The following is a 10,738-nucleotide window of genomic DNA, read 5'->3' as shown; positions in this document are numbered from 1 at the left end:
CGGATAGCAGATTAAATATTTTTTTTATTTACACATTTAACCATTGCATTTCTTTCTTATTTACTAATCTGCCGCTTCACTTAAAATCTAATATCATAAAATTAATAATAATTCATAAAAACCTGCTGTAAAAAATTAAATTATTTTTAAATAAATAAACAAAAAAATCAATAGGTTAATATATGAATATTACAATTACATCAAATTGCATCAATTATAAAATTATAAATATAAGATTACGTACATATAAAAAATTGTTATCAAACATCTATATTATAATATAATATATTCTACTCTAAATATATTTTACAAAACATAAAAATATAAATGGACATTTTATAAAATAAATGGTTTATAAATTTACATTGAACGCAAGTTAAATCCAACACCCGCGCGGGGGCGCGGGTCAAGATCTAGTATATATTATTTTCTATAGTAAAACAAGATAAATAGAAGTGTTAAAATATTAAATATAATGATCTGAATTTTAGAAGATAAATCTATATAAACGTTTATATAGATGCAAAATTGTTTTAACAAATGATAATATATGTTTCTTATAAAACGTTTATATAGATGCTATATTGTTTTAACAAATTCCCAAAGATATTGTTGGGAATGATTTTTCGATGAATTTTTGGCGATATATTGATGACATAACCACAAACGCAATTCAATTCCAAGAAATGACGTATTGAATAAAGGCTATAGTGTTTCAAAAAAAAAGAAGAATAAAGGCTATAAATTATAACAGAGTACACACACAATTACACAAGGGCGTCCATGAAATGTTAAGGGCCATAAACATTTTAGTAAGATTTTAACAAAAAAATATTTTTTACAAATTTGAAGGTTTTTTCAATGTAAAATTTTCAGAAAAATTGGGAGCCCTAGTCCAATGTTTCATTTGACTATGTTCGGACCACCCCTGCAATTACTTTTATAAAATATGTGAATAAAGTATAGGTATATTTATTGAAAGAGACCATGGAAACCATATTGTAGCAGCATGGTGCATATCCAAGCAGCTGGCGTTTTGTTTAAACTAAATGAGGATAAATCTTCATTTGCACATGCAACTCGTGAAAATGAATGTGGAAGAGATCGTAAAACATACAAATAGATTCGACACTGTTCTTGTGTTCTGATTTATTAAAGCTTTAATTGGGTTTAAAGCTATCAATTCTAATTGTTCTTTAGCTTTTGTGTCTTAACGGAAAGACGTAGCAGCTATACCCTTTTTCCCGAAGAAAAATCACACCCCCAGAAGAGGGAATGTCCTTGGCGTCACGGAATCAGTCAGGCTCAAATATCTTAAACTTAGGCCTATCTCGTTAGACGTTCGCATGCTTTCATACTTGGGCGTATGAAGTCTGTTGACCAGAGTACCAGACTGATTGTGCACTAAAAATCAACAAAACTTTGACGATCAACACGATTCCCACATCCAAAAGGGAAACTTTACTCAATCGTCAATCCTAACTACTTAAAGAACGCTGACTCTCGACTGAAAGAGGAGACGACGAACATAAAGCGGCGGAAAGAAAAGATATCATTCAACCGCAAAATGTGGTTTGACAAATTCCAATGACTAAATTAAATAAACAAAACGGAGTTTTTTCTATCAAAACAGGTCCCACTCTTTCGCTTTATATAAATGCGAGAGCCAGCTCAGCCACGAGGGGTCGTCACCGCATAATTAAAAAAAAAAACGCTGTCAACAAAGACAGACCAATCCATGCCAATCAACATTATCCTAAGGGAATGTTGTAACAACAGCTGTTACTCTTAAGGGTATTATCGTCACTTACCAAGCCGGCTTCATAAAATAAATATACATTTGTTTAATTAAAACTAACGTCTACGCGTTTAGAGGGAGGCAACAATGCTGGGATGTTCTGTTCCGTTTAACTATGCTCGCACCTTCATTATCTCTCCTCTTTCATAACTCTCTCTCCTCCTTCTTTCTTCTCCACATCTCTCCGATTTCATCGCTAGAATTCTCCACCGATTCTTAAGGTATGTTTTATCTTCACTTCAACTCTTGTCGGAATTCACTCTCCTTGCCTGTCTGAAACTTTCCATTTGCAGATCTGTAAAACTTTCTATTTGTGTTTCCTCCTTTCCGTAGATCGAGAAGAAACGATGACTTCAACGGAGGGAGGGATACGATCCCTCTTGTCTCTCCTCCTCCTCCTTCTCTTATCCATAACCACTCTAATCTCAGCCGCTGACTACACACCCACCGACAAAATCCTCTTAAACTGCGGCGGCTCCTCCGACCTAACCGACACAGATAACAGAACATGGATCCAGGATGTCAAATCCAAGTTCCTGTCTTCCTCCGGCGACTCCAAAACATCCCCCGCCGCAACACAAGACCCCTCCGTCCCCACCGTCCCATACATGTCCGCCAGAATCTTCAGATCTCCCTTCACTTACTCCTTCCCGGTCGCGTCAGGTATTGGTTCAATCCTGGTTTAGTAATTTAACTTTGGTTTACTCATTTCCGGTTTACTAATAAACACTTTCTCTATCACAGGTCGCAAGTTCGTGCGTCTCTACTTCTACCCCAACTCCTACGACGGCCTCAACGCAACCAACTCCCTCTTCTCCCTCTCCTCAGGACCCTACACTCTCCTCAAAAACTTCAGCGCCGCTCAGACCTCCCAGGCGTTGAACTACGCTTACATCATCAAAGAGTTCGTTGTCAACGTCGAAGGTGGGACCTTAAACATGACCTTCACACCAGAGTCAACGCCTTCTAACGCCTACGCCTTCGTCAACGGTATCGAAGTAACTTCGATGCCTGATATCTACAGTAGCACCGACGGGACGTTGACCGTTGTAGGAACTTCTAGTGGCGTCACGATCGATAACACCACCGCTCTCGAGAATGTCTACAGGCTCAACGTCGGCGGGAACGACATCTCTCCTTCTGCTGACACCGGTTTGTTTAGGTCTTGGTACGATGATCAGGATTACATCTTCGCCGCGAGCCTCGGTATCCCCGAGACAGCTGATCCCAACATGACGATCCAGTACCCTACCGGTACGCCTTCTTATATCGCTCCTGCTGACGTGTACTCCACGGCTAGGTCCATGGGCCCGACCCCTCAGGTCAACCTCAACTACAACTTGACTTGGGTGTTCAGCGTTGACTCTGGGTTTAGCTACCTCGTCAGGCTTCACTTCTGCGAGGTTTCCTCCAACATCAATAAAATTAATCAAAGAGTGTTCACGATCTATCTCAACAATCAGACGGCTGAGCCTGCGGCTGACGTGGCGGGATGGACAGGTGGCAACGGGATCGCGTTGCATAAGGACTACGTTGTGATCCCTCCTGAAGGGAAAGGGCAGCAGGATCTCTGGCTAGCGCTTCATCCTAACCCTATCGACAAGCCTCAGTACTATGATTCGATTCTCAACGGTGTTGAGATATTCAAGATGAATAGCTCTGACGGTAACCTCGCGGGTCCCAACCCTCTGCCTGGTCCTAAGGTGACTGCTGATCCGTCCAAAGTCTTGCAACAGCGTACTAGTCATACCAAGAGTCATACGGCTGTTGTGGCCGGTGCAGCTAGTGGAGCTGTGGTGCTGGGGCTTCTCGTTGGTTTCTTCGCGATGGCTGCGTACAGGAGACGTAAGAGCGGTGAGTACCAGCCTGCGAGCGACGCAACTTCAGGTTGGCTTCCGTTGTCTTTATACGGAAACTCGCATTCTGCTGGCTCCGGGAAGACTAATACTACAGGGAGCTATGCGTCGTCTCTTCCGTCGAATCTTTGCCGTCACTTCTCCTTTGCTGAGATCAAAGCGGCTACCAAGAACTTCGACGAGTCTAGAGTCCTCGGAGTTGGTGGTTTTGGGAAAGTTTACAGAGGAGAAATCGATGGAGGGACTACGAAGGTGGCCATCAAGAGAGGCAACCCGATGTCGGAGCAAGGAGTGCATGAGTTCCAGACCGAGATCGAGATGCTCTCGAAGCTTAGACACCGGCACCTCGTGTCGTTGATAGGTTACTGTGAGGAGAATTGCGAGATGATTCTGGTGTATGACTACATGGCTCATGGGACGATGAGGGAGCATCTATACAAGACTCAGAACGCTCCTCTTTCTTGGAAGCAGCGACTTGAGATTTGCATCGGTGCGGCTAGAGGTTTGCATTATCTACACACTGGTGCGAAGCATACGATCATCCACAGAGATGTGAAGACGACTAACATTTTGCTTGATGAGAAATGGGTGGCTAAGGTCTCTGACTTCGGTCTGTCGAAGACTGGTCCTACGCTTGACCACACGCACGTGAGCACTGTCGTGAAAGGGAGTTTCGGTTATCTTGATCCGGAGTACTTTAGACGGCAGCAACTGACTGATAAGTCCGATGTCTACTCCTTTGGAGTTGTTCTCTTCGAAGCTCTTTGTGCAAGACCTGCCTTGAACCCCACGCTAGCTAAAGAGCAAGTGAGCTTAGCTGAGTGGGCACCGTACTGCTACAAGAAGGGCATGCTTGATCAGATCGTTGATCCTCATCTCAAGGGCAAGATCACACCTGAATGCTTTAAGAAGTTTGCTGAGACCGCGATGAAGTGTGTGCTAGACCAGGGTATTGAGAGACCATCCATGGGGGATGTTCTGTGGAACTTGGAGTTCGCGTTGCAGCTTCAGGAAAGCGCTGAGGAGAGCGGGAAGGGGATATGCAGTGAGATGGACATGGATGAGATTAAGTATGATGATGATAACTGTAAAGGGAAGAACAATGACAAAGGCTCTGATGTGTATGAAGGGAACGTGACTGACTCGAGGAGCAGTGGAATAGACATGAGCATTGGTGGTCGGAGTTTGGCTAGCGATGATTCAGATGGGCTCACTCCAAGTGCTGTGTTTTCTCAGATCATGAACCCTAAGGGACGTTAGAGAGAAGAGTCTTAAAAACCCGGTACAGTACTATCTTTTCTAAACCGGCTTTATCCAAAATGATACTGGTTCGTTTCTCTTTCTCTTTGCTACTTATTTACTATTGGTTTCTTTACTGTTATTTATTTGTGTATTTGATACCACGTACCACAATCATAAAAGAGTGTAAAAATTTAATGTGTTTTGTTTTTGCTTTTACAAAACATGAAACATATGATTTGCGTCAATGTACTATTTGGGTTTGTTCTCTATAACGCTTTTGTAGTGGATGCAACACGTTAGAAACCATTTACTTGTACTTTTGACTTATGAGAAACGGAACATCTCATGACAAGTGTTGTAAAGCCGAATTGGAGATACCAAACAAGTCTGTTAAAGTGTAAAGTAAGAAGATAGTGACCACAACTTAGTCAGTGAGATTAGTTCTTTTAACCGTTATTATACTGTTAGATACCTAAACGGAACATAGCTGTTGTGTCAGACTTTGAAAAGTCCAACAAATCATGGAACTAGACGTGTTGATTGTATAATCAATCATAGTGATTTAAACACCAGTAAAAGTTTACTTTTGTTGCACTAGTAAAGGACTCATTTGGAATGCTATACTATACATGATTCATTTTAAGTGTAGGAGAAATGCTTTTATTGAAGAAAAAAAATTCTAAAAGAAAAAAGAAAGTTTTATTTTTAGTATAAATACAAATCTTGTAAATTATTTATCTACACAATTAGTAAACAAACACACTCAATAAACAAATCTAAAACAAGTATTTGCGCCAATTGAGTTTCTTTCTAAGTTTTGTGCTTTCTTTAAGCTTAATTCGTAGATTTTCTCAGCAATAACCGAAAATTCACTTCAACCATAGTTTCTTAGTATGGAATTCTGCAATACTGGTGCAACTCCAGTTTCTTTTGTTAAAACTATTTTGTACAAACCAACAAAAACCTCAAAGATGTACATATTTTTTGTCGACCAATACAAGAAACACTTACAAGAACACATGTATTTCAACAAGTAGAGCAATCATTCTTTTATTATTCTCTTTCATTGCACAAATAAAAAGAGTGAAAAAGAATTATTTTCCAAGCAACTTGTGTGTTTTAAGAAAAAGATAATATAAAAAGAGTCAAAGAGGAGAGAATGGCTCAGGAGGAGAGTCGAAAACACTGTCGAAGATGAGAGAATGATTAGACTCATCATCAAGGTTAAGTAGCCAGTTAGTATCCTTGACATCTTTAACATCCAAGAGTGACTCGTAACGAGCACTGTCACTCTTCTCTGTGTTTTCTTCTTTCATTAGGCTTTTTCCTTCGTCCTCTTCCTGGTTACTGCTGCTGCTTCCTTCACTACTACCACACCACTTTCTTGAATAAGATTTGATGCTTTGTGGGTACAACATTGTGCCTAAAAACGGATTTGCTTTCCCCTTTCGTGCGTCCTACAAAGAACATGTTATATTGATAGCTGTGGACGTTTTAAATAAAAAAAAAAGATATGGCTAATACCATTTATAATACTTTTAAAAAAATTGTTACAAAAATAAATTACTAATAAAAACACTAAAATTACCCTATATCCTAAACCAAATCCCACCCCAAATAATACTACTATAACTCTAAAACTCCAATTAATAAACCCAAACCTAAATAAAAAATGTTTTTAAAAACTTTTAGTTAATACTATTTTGGCGAGTTTCCTTCTTTTGTGTGATACTTTTGAACAAAAAAAAATTGTTTCATTTGCTATCTAATGGTATTTTTCTAAAAGTAGTATTATATATTGTGCCAAGAGAATGTTACCATGTGATTGTTAGCAATTTGAACCGAAGCATTTGACACTTTTTTTCCGGACCTTGTTGGATCCGAAACAGCTGCAGATGACTTAACAGGCTTTGCCCTTGCTGGTGTACGTGAAAGGCCTGAAAAGGAAGGAATCAAAGAAGAAGAAGCAGACTTCTCTTTGGACCTCGTTCTTGTAACATCAGGAGATGTGTTACGTTTGGGCGAAGTTACATTCCTTGTGGTTGCCACTGGTCGACCAAACGCTAGAGTGACTGTTTTTTCTCTTCCTCTTGGCGGTGTCTGAGGTGTTGATGAAAGTGATGGACGTGATGACGCAGACGTAGAGCGCACACTGGCCCTACTTGAAGGTGCAGCTGAGTTTGTTGCAATCTGAGGCTTTGACCTAGGAGTCAACGATCTTGATCTTTGAGGGTCTCCAGCTTTCTTGAAAGTAGGAATAGTTGTACTGATTCTTGAAGGAGTTGAAGATCGTGATGGTGTTTTGCGTGATACAGGAGTTAAAGATCGAGAGACACTTCTCTTTGGAGATGCAACCGAAGCTGAAGCTGTTGTTGTTGTTGTAGTAGTCTTCTTAGGGGCTGACGAGGACCTGACAGTGCTGGAGGGACGAAGTGTTGGAATGCTGGAAGGACGAAGTGTGGGAATGTTTGAGGGACGTACTGTTGAAGTGCTTCTCGTTGGTTTTGAAGATGGATCGCTCTCGTCCTGTGAGACAAATCTTATATGATCTCTTTAAAGGGGTATATATAAGCTAACGTGAATATTTGATTGCGTTCATACCTTTGTACCAGCTCTTGTGGTAGAAATTGACTGAAGCTGGGAAGTTACGTTTCTAGCTTGTAGAACCAATTTAGAAAGAGCTTCTAATGTAACTTCAGGAACGGTATAATTAAGCCTAATTGCATATCAAAACATTATATTCAGGAAAAATTGTTTGTTAAATATATAGATGAATGAGACTATCAAAATAACTTACTGGTCATTCCAATGTTCTTTCTCATCATCAAGTTCAGGTTTAGAAACTTTAGCTTGTTCGATAGAACGTTTTCCTGGTTTAATCAAAGCAGCTGACCAAATAGAGAATGATTCATTAAATGTACATGCAAACTATACTATATGACCAGATAAAAAAGAAATAACAAGTAAAACATTATGGCTAGCTTGCACCAAATTTTAGCAGATAAAAAAAACATTATGACTAGCTAGCAAGAAAATATAAGTATGGCTCTGCTCAATATAACATGCTCAAGTATAAGGTTAATGTATTTTGGAGCCTAAGTTACACCAGTTTTATTGTTAGCTTGTAATGGGTCTTGTGAAAAAAACACAACTTGTACATAGAAGCGATCTTCAGAATACAAAATGTAAATATACTAATAGATCAAAAGAGAAGAGTAGCATTATTGTATCGTTGTAGAAAAGCAAATGAAAACACAAGTCAATGAGAAGGCAAGATAGGTAATAAGATGATACCGTCCAAAGAAGTCAAGCCACTACGATTGATTGAGAAGAGATCCAAGTTCTCGTCAGCATCTCCAACTATGGAATCATCCGCAGGGGGGTTGGTTTTTCCAGATAGAGACTTTTTCAGACTCCGATCGTTCATCGACGGCCGGCGGTTATACAAAGCAGGACAGAAGAAATAAAATTCAGATAAGAGATGAGGAAAAGACAGAGAAATAGAATGTTTCTTTCTTCTTTTTTTGTGTTGAATAATAACAATTAAAATACAAAGGAGTTGACAAAAGAAAATAGTGAAAGATATGCCATATAAGAAGAAGATAGTGGGAGGGGTTAGTTTTAAGATTTTAAGAAGAGGCATTCTCCATTCCGTGTGGTATTAGTTTTCATGTCGTTTTCTTGCAATCTTTTTTAATTATCTTTAGAAACTAAATGTGAACATAGGATAAACTCATATGGAGCTCATCATGTTATGACGACGTGTGGTAGGACGTGTCACAATATGATGCGCACGAAGAAATTAGTTAGCTAACTGCTAGCTTTTCCATATAACCTAACCGCATTTCTGTGTGTAACCATTCGGATCTACCAATAATATTGTGTCATTTGGTCAGAAACATGTTAATTAGGCTACCAAAATTAGGTTTTTTTTACTGGAACAAATTAAGTTCATGACATAAAATGGTGTTGAACTTGAAAAAGTCCCTTAAAACATGTAACTAGTGAAATAACATGGTGTTTTACATTTTTTTTGTTTTTTTTACATCATTTTTTTTAGTTTATGCATAGGTTTTGACAAGTTCATTGAATGAATTTGCAACGTTTCTTTCTTCGTTTTTTTTTGTAATGACGTTGTTATCTTCGAGTCCACAAATTTAGATGGGGGGCCGGGTACCGACACTAATCTATTGAGATCAATGTCGGTTAAGCCAAAGTTTCTGACTTTTGTATAGGAATTAATAAGATTCAATTACTTTTTGCAACTCTTATTAGTACGGATGGTCATAGTGCATGCATGATTCGCTCTTGTGCATGGGATAAAAGCTCACATCGCTAAAGCTGCTCCTTCGCTCTTTTGAAAGTTGACGGCTCACAAACAACCATCAATATCACCTATTCACAACATCATCCCGGCCCTCGTCAGCGAAAATGTTTTACAGACAATTCTCATTTACTAGCTAGTTTGATGGTCAAGACTCGAGAACTGAAGAACACTTCTCCGGTTACCAAATTTTGTTTCCTTGTCTTTTTAGCCTCTTTTCAAAGTAATAAAACATTAATTATTGCTCTACGTTAGTCCGTAAGTCTATCAGTAGTTGACTCTCTTTGCTCTAAATTTCAAGAGTCTTAAGGAAATAAATATCCATCAACTGCTAATTTTCATTCCAAACTCCTCCTACCAACAATGATAGCAAGAAATGTATTTCCGCAACAAGTTGGATATGTGATAGAACTCATTGAACAAGTGGTGATATTGATAGAACTAACAAAAAAATAAAGCAGGTATTAATATATAGTGAAGTGAACTGTGAATTTTAGTCAAGCTCCTTTAATTAATATCTTCATAAGTATGTGGAGGACAACACCAAACACTGTAAAAGTTGCAAAAGAGAGGTTAACGATATCCATCTCTTTTATCTTGTTCCGCAGCTTCCTTGTTAGCAGCTTCAACGGATTTGAACCATAGGAACACCTGCAGACAGAACCCACTTGTTTCAGCTAATTTATGATATAATACAAGATAATCAAATGTACAAAAAGAGAAGAGAACTCACAGAAGTGGGGATTCCAGTAAAAGCGAAGAAACCAAGCACAGGAGTATAAAAGATGCTGTCGGATTCCAACACCCCGAACACTGGATTCTTACTCGAGTACTCAAAAACAGAACCAATCTACAAGTGACCAAAAGATGCATAAAAAATAAACATCTTTGATATGAATCAGTGTAATCAGAAGTCACAGAGAAAGAAAGGAGGCATACAGCAGCAATGGCAGTGATCGCTGAGGCAAGCAGATAAACAAAGAAGGGAACCTCAAAGCTCTCTTGAGATGTAGAAGAAGAAGAACCTCCTTCGCCTCTGGCCCAAGGAGGTGGCTCATCCGAGTCTGGATTCGCCCAAGACGGTTGACTTTCTTTAGATTTTCTTGATCCTTCAGTCGCAGCCGTCACGACCAATCTCTTCACTGTACTACTAGGTTCATAGCAGTGCAGCGAGTGACCTATTAGGTTCCTCCTCGCGACCTGGTGATTGCTTGACAATGATGGTTTGGTGTGTGAACGTTTGAAACACTCATCAACATGGTTCAGACAAAAACTTGTCGGAAGGGAGGCCAAAGACGTGGCCATTTACGCTTAAGAAGAAGGATGAAAGCACTCGACTTTGGTCTAAAACAGAGTCTCAAGCGGTGAAATGATTCACAGCCACACATTTTCAATTCTTGACAATATATTTTTATCTACAACTAGCATGCTGATGTGGATGAGAGACACGTGGTGCCCCACAATAGGTGGGATTCAGAGAGCAATTCATAGGTTCTGCTTCTGTAACCAGAAACATGT

At 39.2% G+C, this 10,738-nt stretch overlaps 3 protein-coding genes across 4 annotated transcripts; 1 reads left to right on the top strand and 2 right to left on the bottom strand.

The window, feature by feature from the left end:
- The first annotated feature begins 1,813 nt into the window (after positions 1–1,813).
- Positions 1,814–5,165, top strand: LOC103841079 (receptor-like protein kinase FERONIA). Of its 2 annotated transcripts, none has more exons than XM_009117592.3 (3): positions 1,814–2,019; positions 2,132–2,461; positions 2,543–5,165. In XM_009117592.3, the coding sequence occupies exons 2-3, from the start codon at positions 2,146–2,148 to the stop codon at positions 4,912–4,914; spliced, it is 2,688 nt and encodes an 895-aa protein (XP_009115840.1). In that variant the 5' UTR covers positions 1,814–2,019; positions 2,132–2,145; the 3' UTR covers positions 4,915–5,165. The 2 variants fall into 2 exon arrangements, with proteins under 2 accessions (XP_009115840.1, XP_009115841.1); XM_009117593.3 differs by having other exon boundaries at positions 1,852–2,019; positions 2,092–2,461.
- A 638-nt stretch (positions 5,166–5,803) lies between these two features.
- On the bottom strand, positions 5,804–9,293 carry LOC103841078 (serine/arginine repetitive matrix protein 5). The gene is made up of 5 exons (XM_009117591.3): positions 8,191–9,293; positions 7,694–7,784; positions 7,498–7,612; positions 6,715–7,422; positions 5,804–6,353 (listed from the first exon to the last, which is right to left on the bottom strand). The coding sequence occupies exons 1-5, from the start codon at positions 8,537–8,539 to the stop codon at positions 6,042–6,044; spliced, it is 1,575 nt and encodes a 524-aa protein (XP_009115839.2). The 5' UTR covers positions 8,540–9,293; the 3' UTR covers positions 5,804–6,041.
- A 326-nt stretch (positions 9,294–9,619) lies between these two features.
- On the bottom strand, positions 9,620–10,608 carry LOC103841077. The gene is made up of 3 exons (XM_009117590.3): positions 10,160–10,608; positions 9,954–10,070; positions 9,620–9,871 (listed from the first exon to the last, which is right to left on the bottom strand). Exons 1-3 carry the CDS (start codon positions 10,523–10,525, stop codon positions 9,794–9,796), a joined length of 561 nt encoding a protein of 186 aa, XP_009115838.1. The 5' UTR covers positions 10,526–10,608; the 3' UTR covers positions 9,620–9,793.
- Between the last annotated feature and the right edge of the window lie 130 nt (positions 10,609–10,738).

The sequence above is a fragment of the Brassica rapa genome, chromosome A09 (assembly GCF_000309985.2).
Source record: "Brassica rapa cultivar Chiifu-401-42 chromosome A09, CAAS_Brap_v3.01, whole genome shotgun sequence".
In the NCBI taxonomy this organism is placed as follows: domain Eukaryota; kingdom Viridiplantae; phylum Streptophyta; class Magnoliopsida; order Brassicales; family Brassicaceae; genus Brassica; species Brassica rapa.
Note: the sequence above shows the minus strand (reverse complement) of the source record. Positions and strands in the feature narration are given on the sequence as shown.

What these genes read in the sequence shown, in the direction of transcription:
- LOC103841079 (XM_009117592.3), top strand. Translation starts at nt 2,146, where the DNA reads ATGACTTCAACGGAGGGAGGGATACGATCCCTCTTGTCTCTCCTCCTC. An exon ending in CTCCTTCCCGGTCGCGTCAG is followed by an intron (nt 2,462 to 2,542) that starts GTATTGGTTCAA and finishes TCTCTATCACAG; the next exon opens with GTCGCAAGTTCGTGCGTCTC.
- LOC103841078 (XM_009117591.3), bottom strand. Translation starts at nt 8,539, where the DNA reads ATGCCTCTTCTTAAAATCTTAAAACTAACCCCTCCCACTATCTTCTTC. An exon ending in TGGCTTGACTTCTTTGGACG is followed by an intron (nt 7,785 to 8,190) that starts GTATCATCTTAT and finishes CTATTTGGTCAG; the next exon opens with CTGCTTTGATTAAACCAGGA. An exon ending in AAATTGCTAACAATCACATG is followed by an intron (nt 6,354 to 6,714) that starts GTAACATTCTCT and finishes TGTTCTTTGTAG; the next exon opens with GACGCACGAAAGGGGAAAGC.
- LOC103841077 (XM_009117590.3), bottom strand. Translation starts at nt 10,525, where the DNA reads ATGGCCACGTCTTTGGCCTCCCTTCCGACAAGTTTTTGTCTGAACCAT. An exon ending in CGATCACTGCCATTGCTGCT is followed by an intron (nt 10,071 to 10,159) that starts GTATGCCTCCTT and finishes GGTCACTTGTAG; the next exon opens with ATTGGTTCTGTTTTTGAGTA. An exon ending in TTACTGGAATCCCCACTTCT is followed by an intron (nt 9,872 to 9,953) that starts GTGAGTTCTCTT and finishes TTCTGTCTGCAG; the next exon opens with GTGTTCCTATGGTTCAAATC.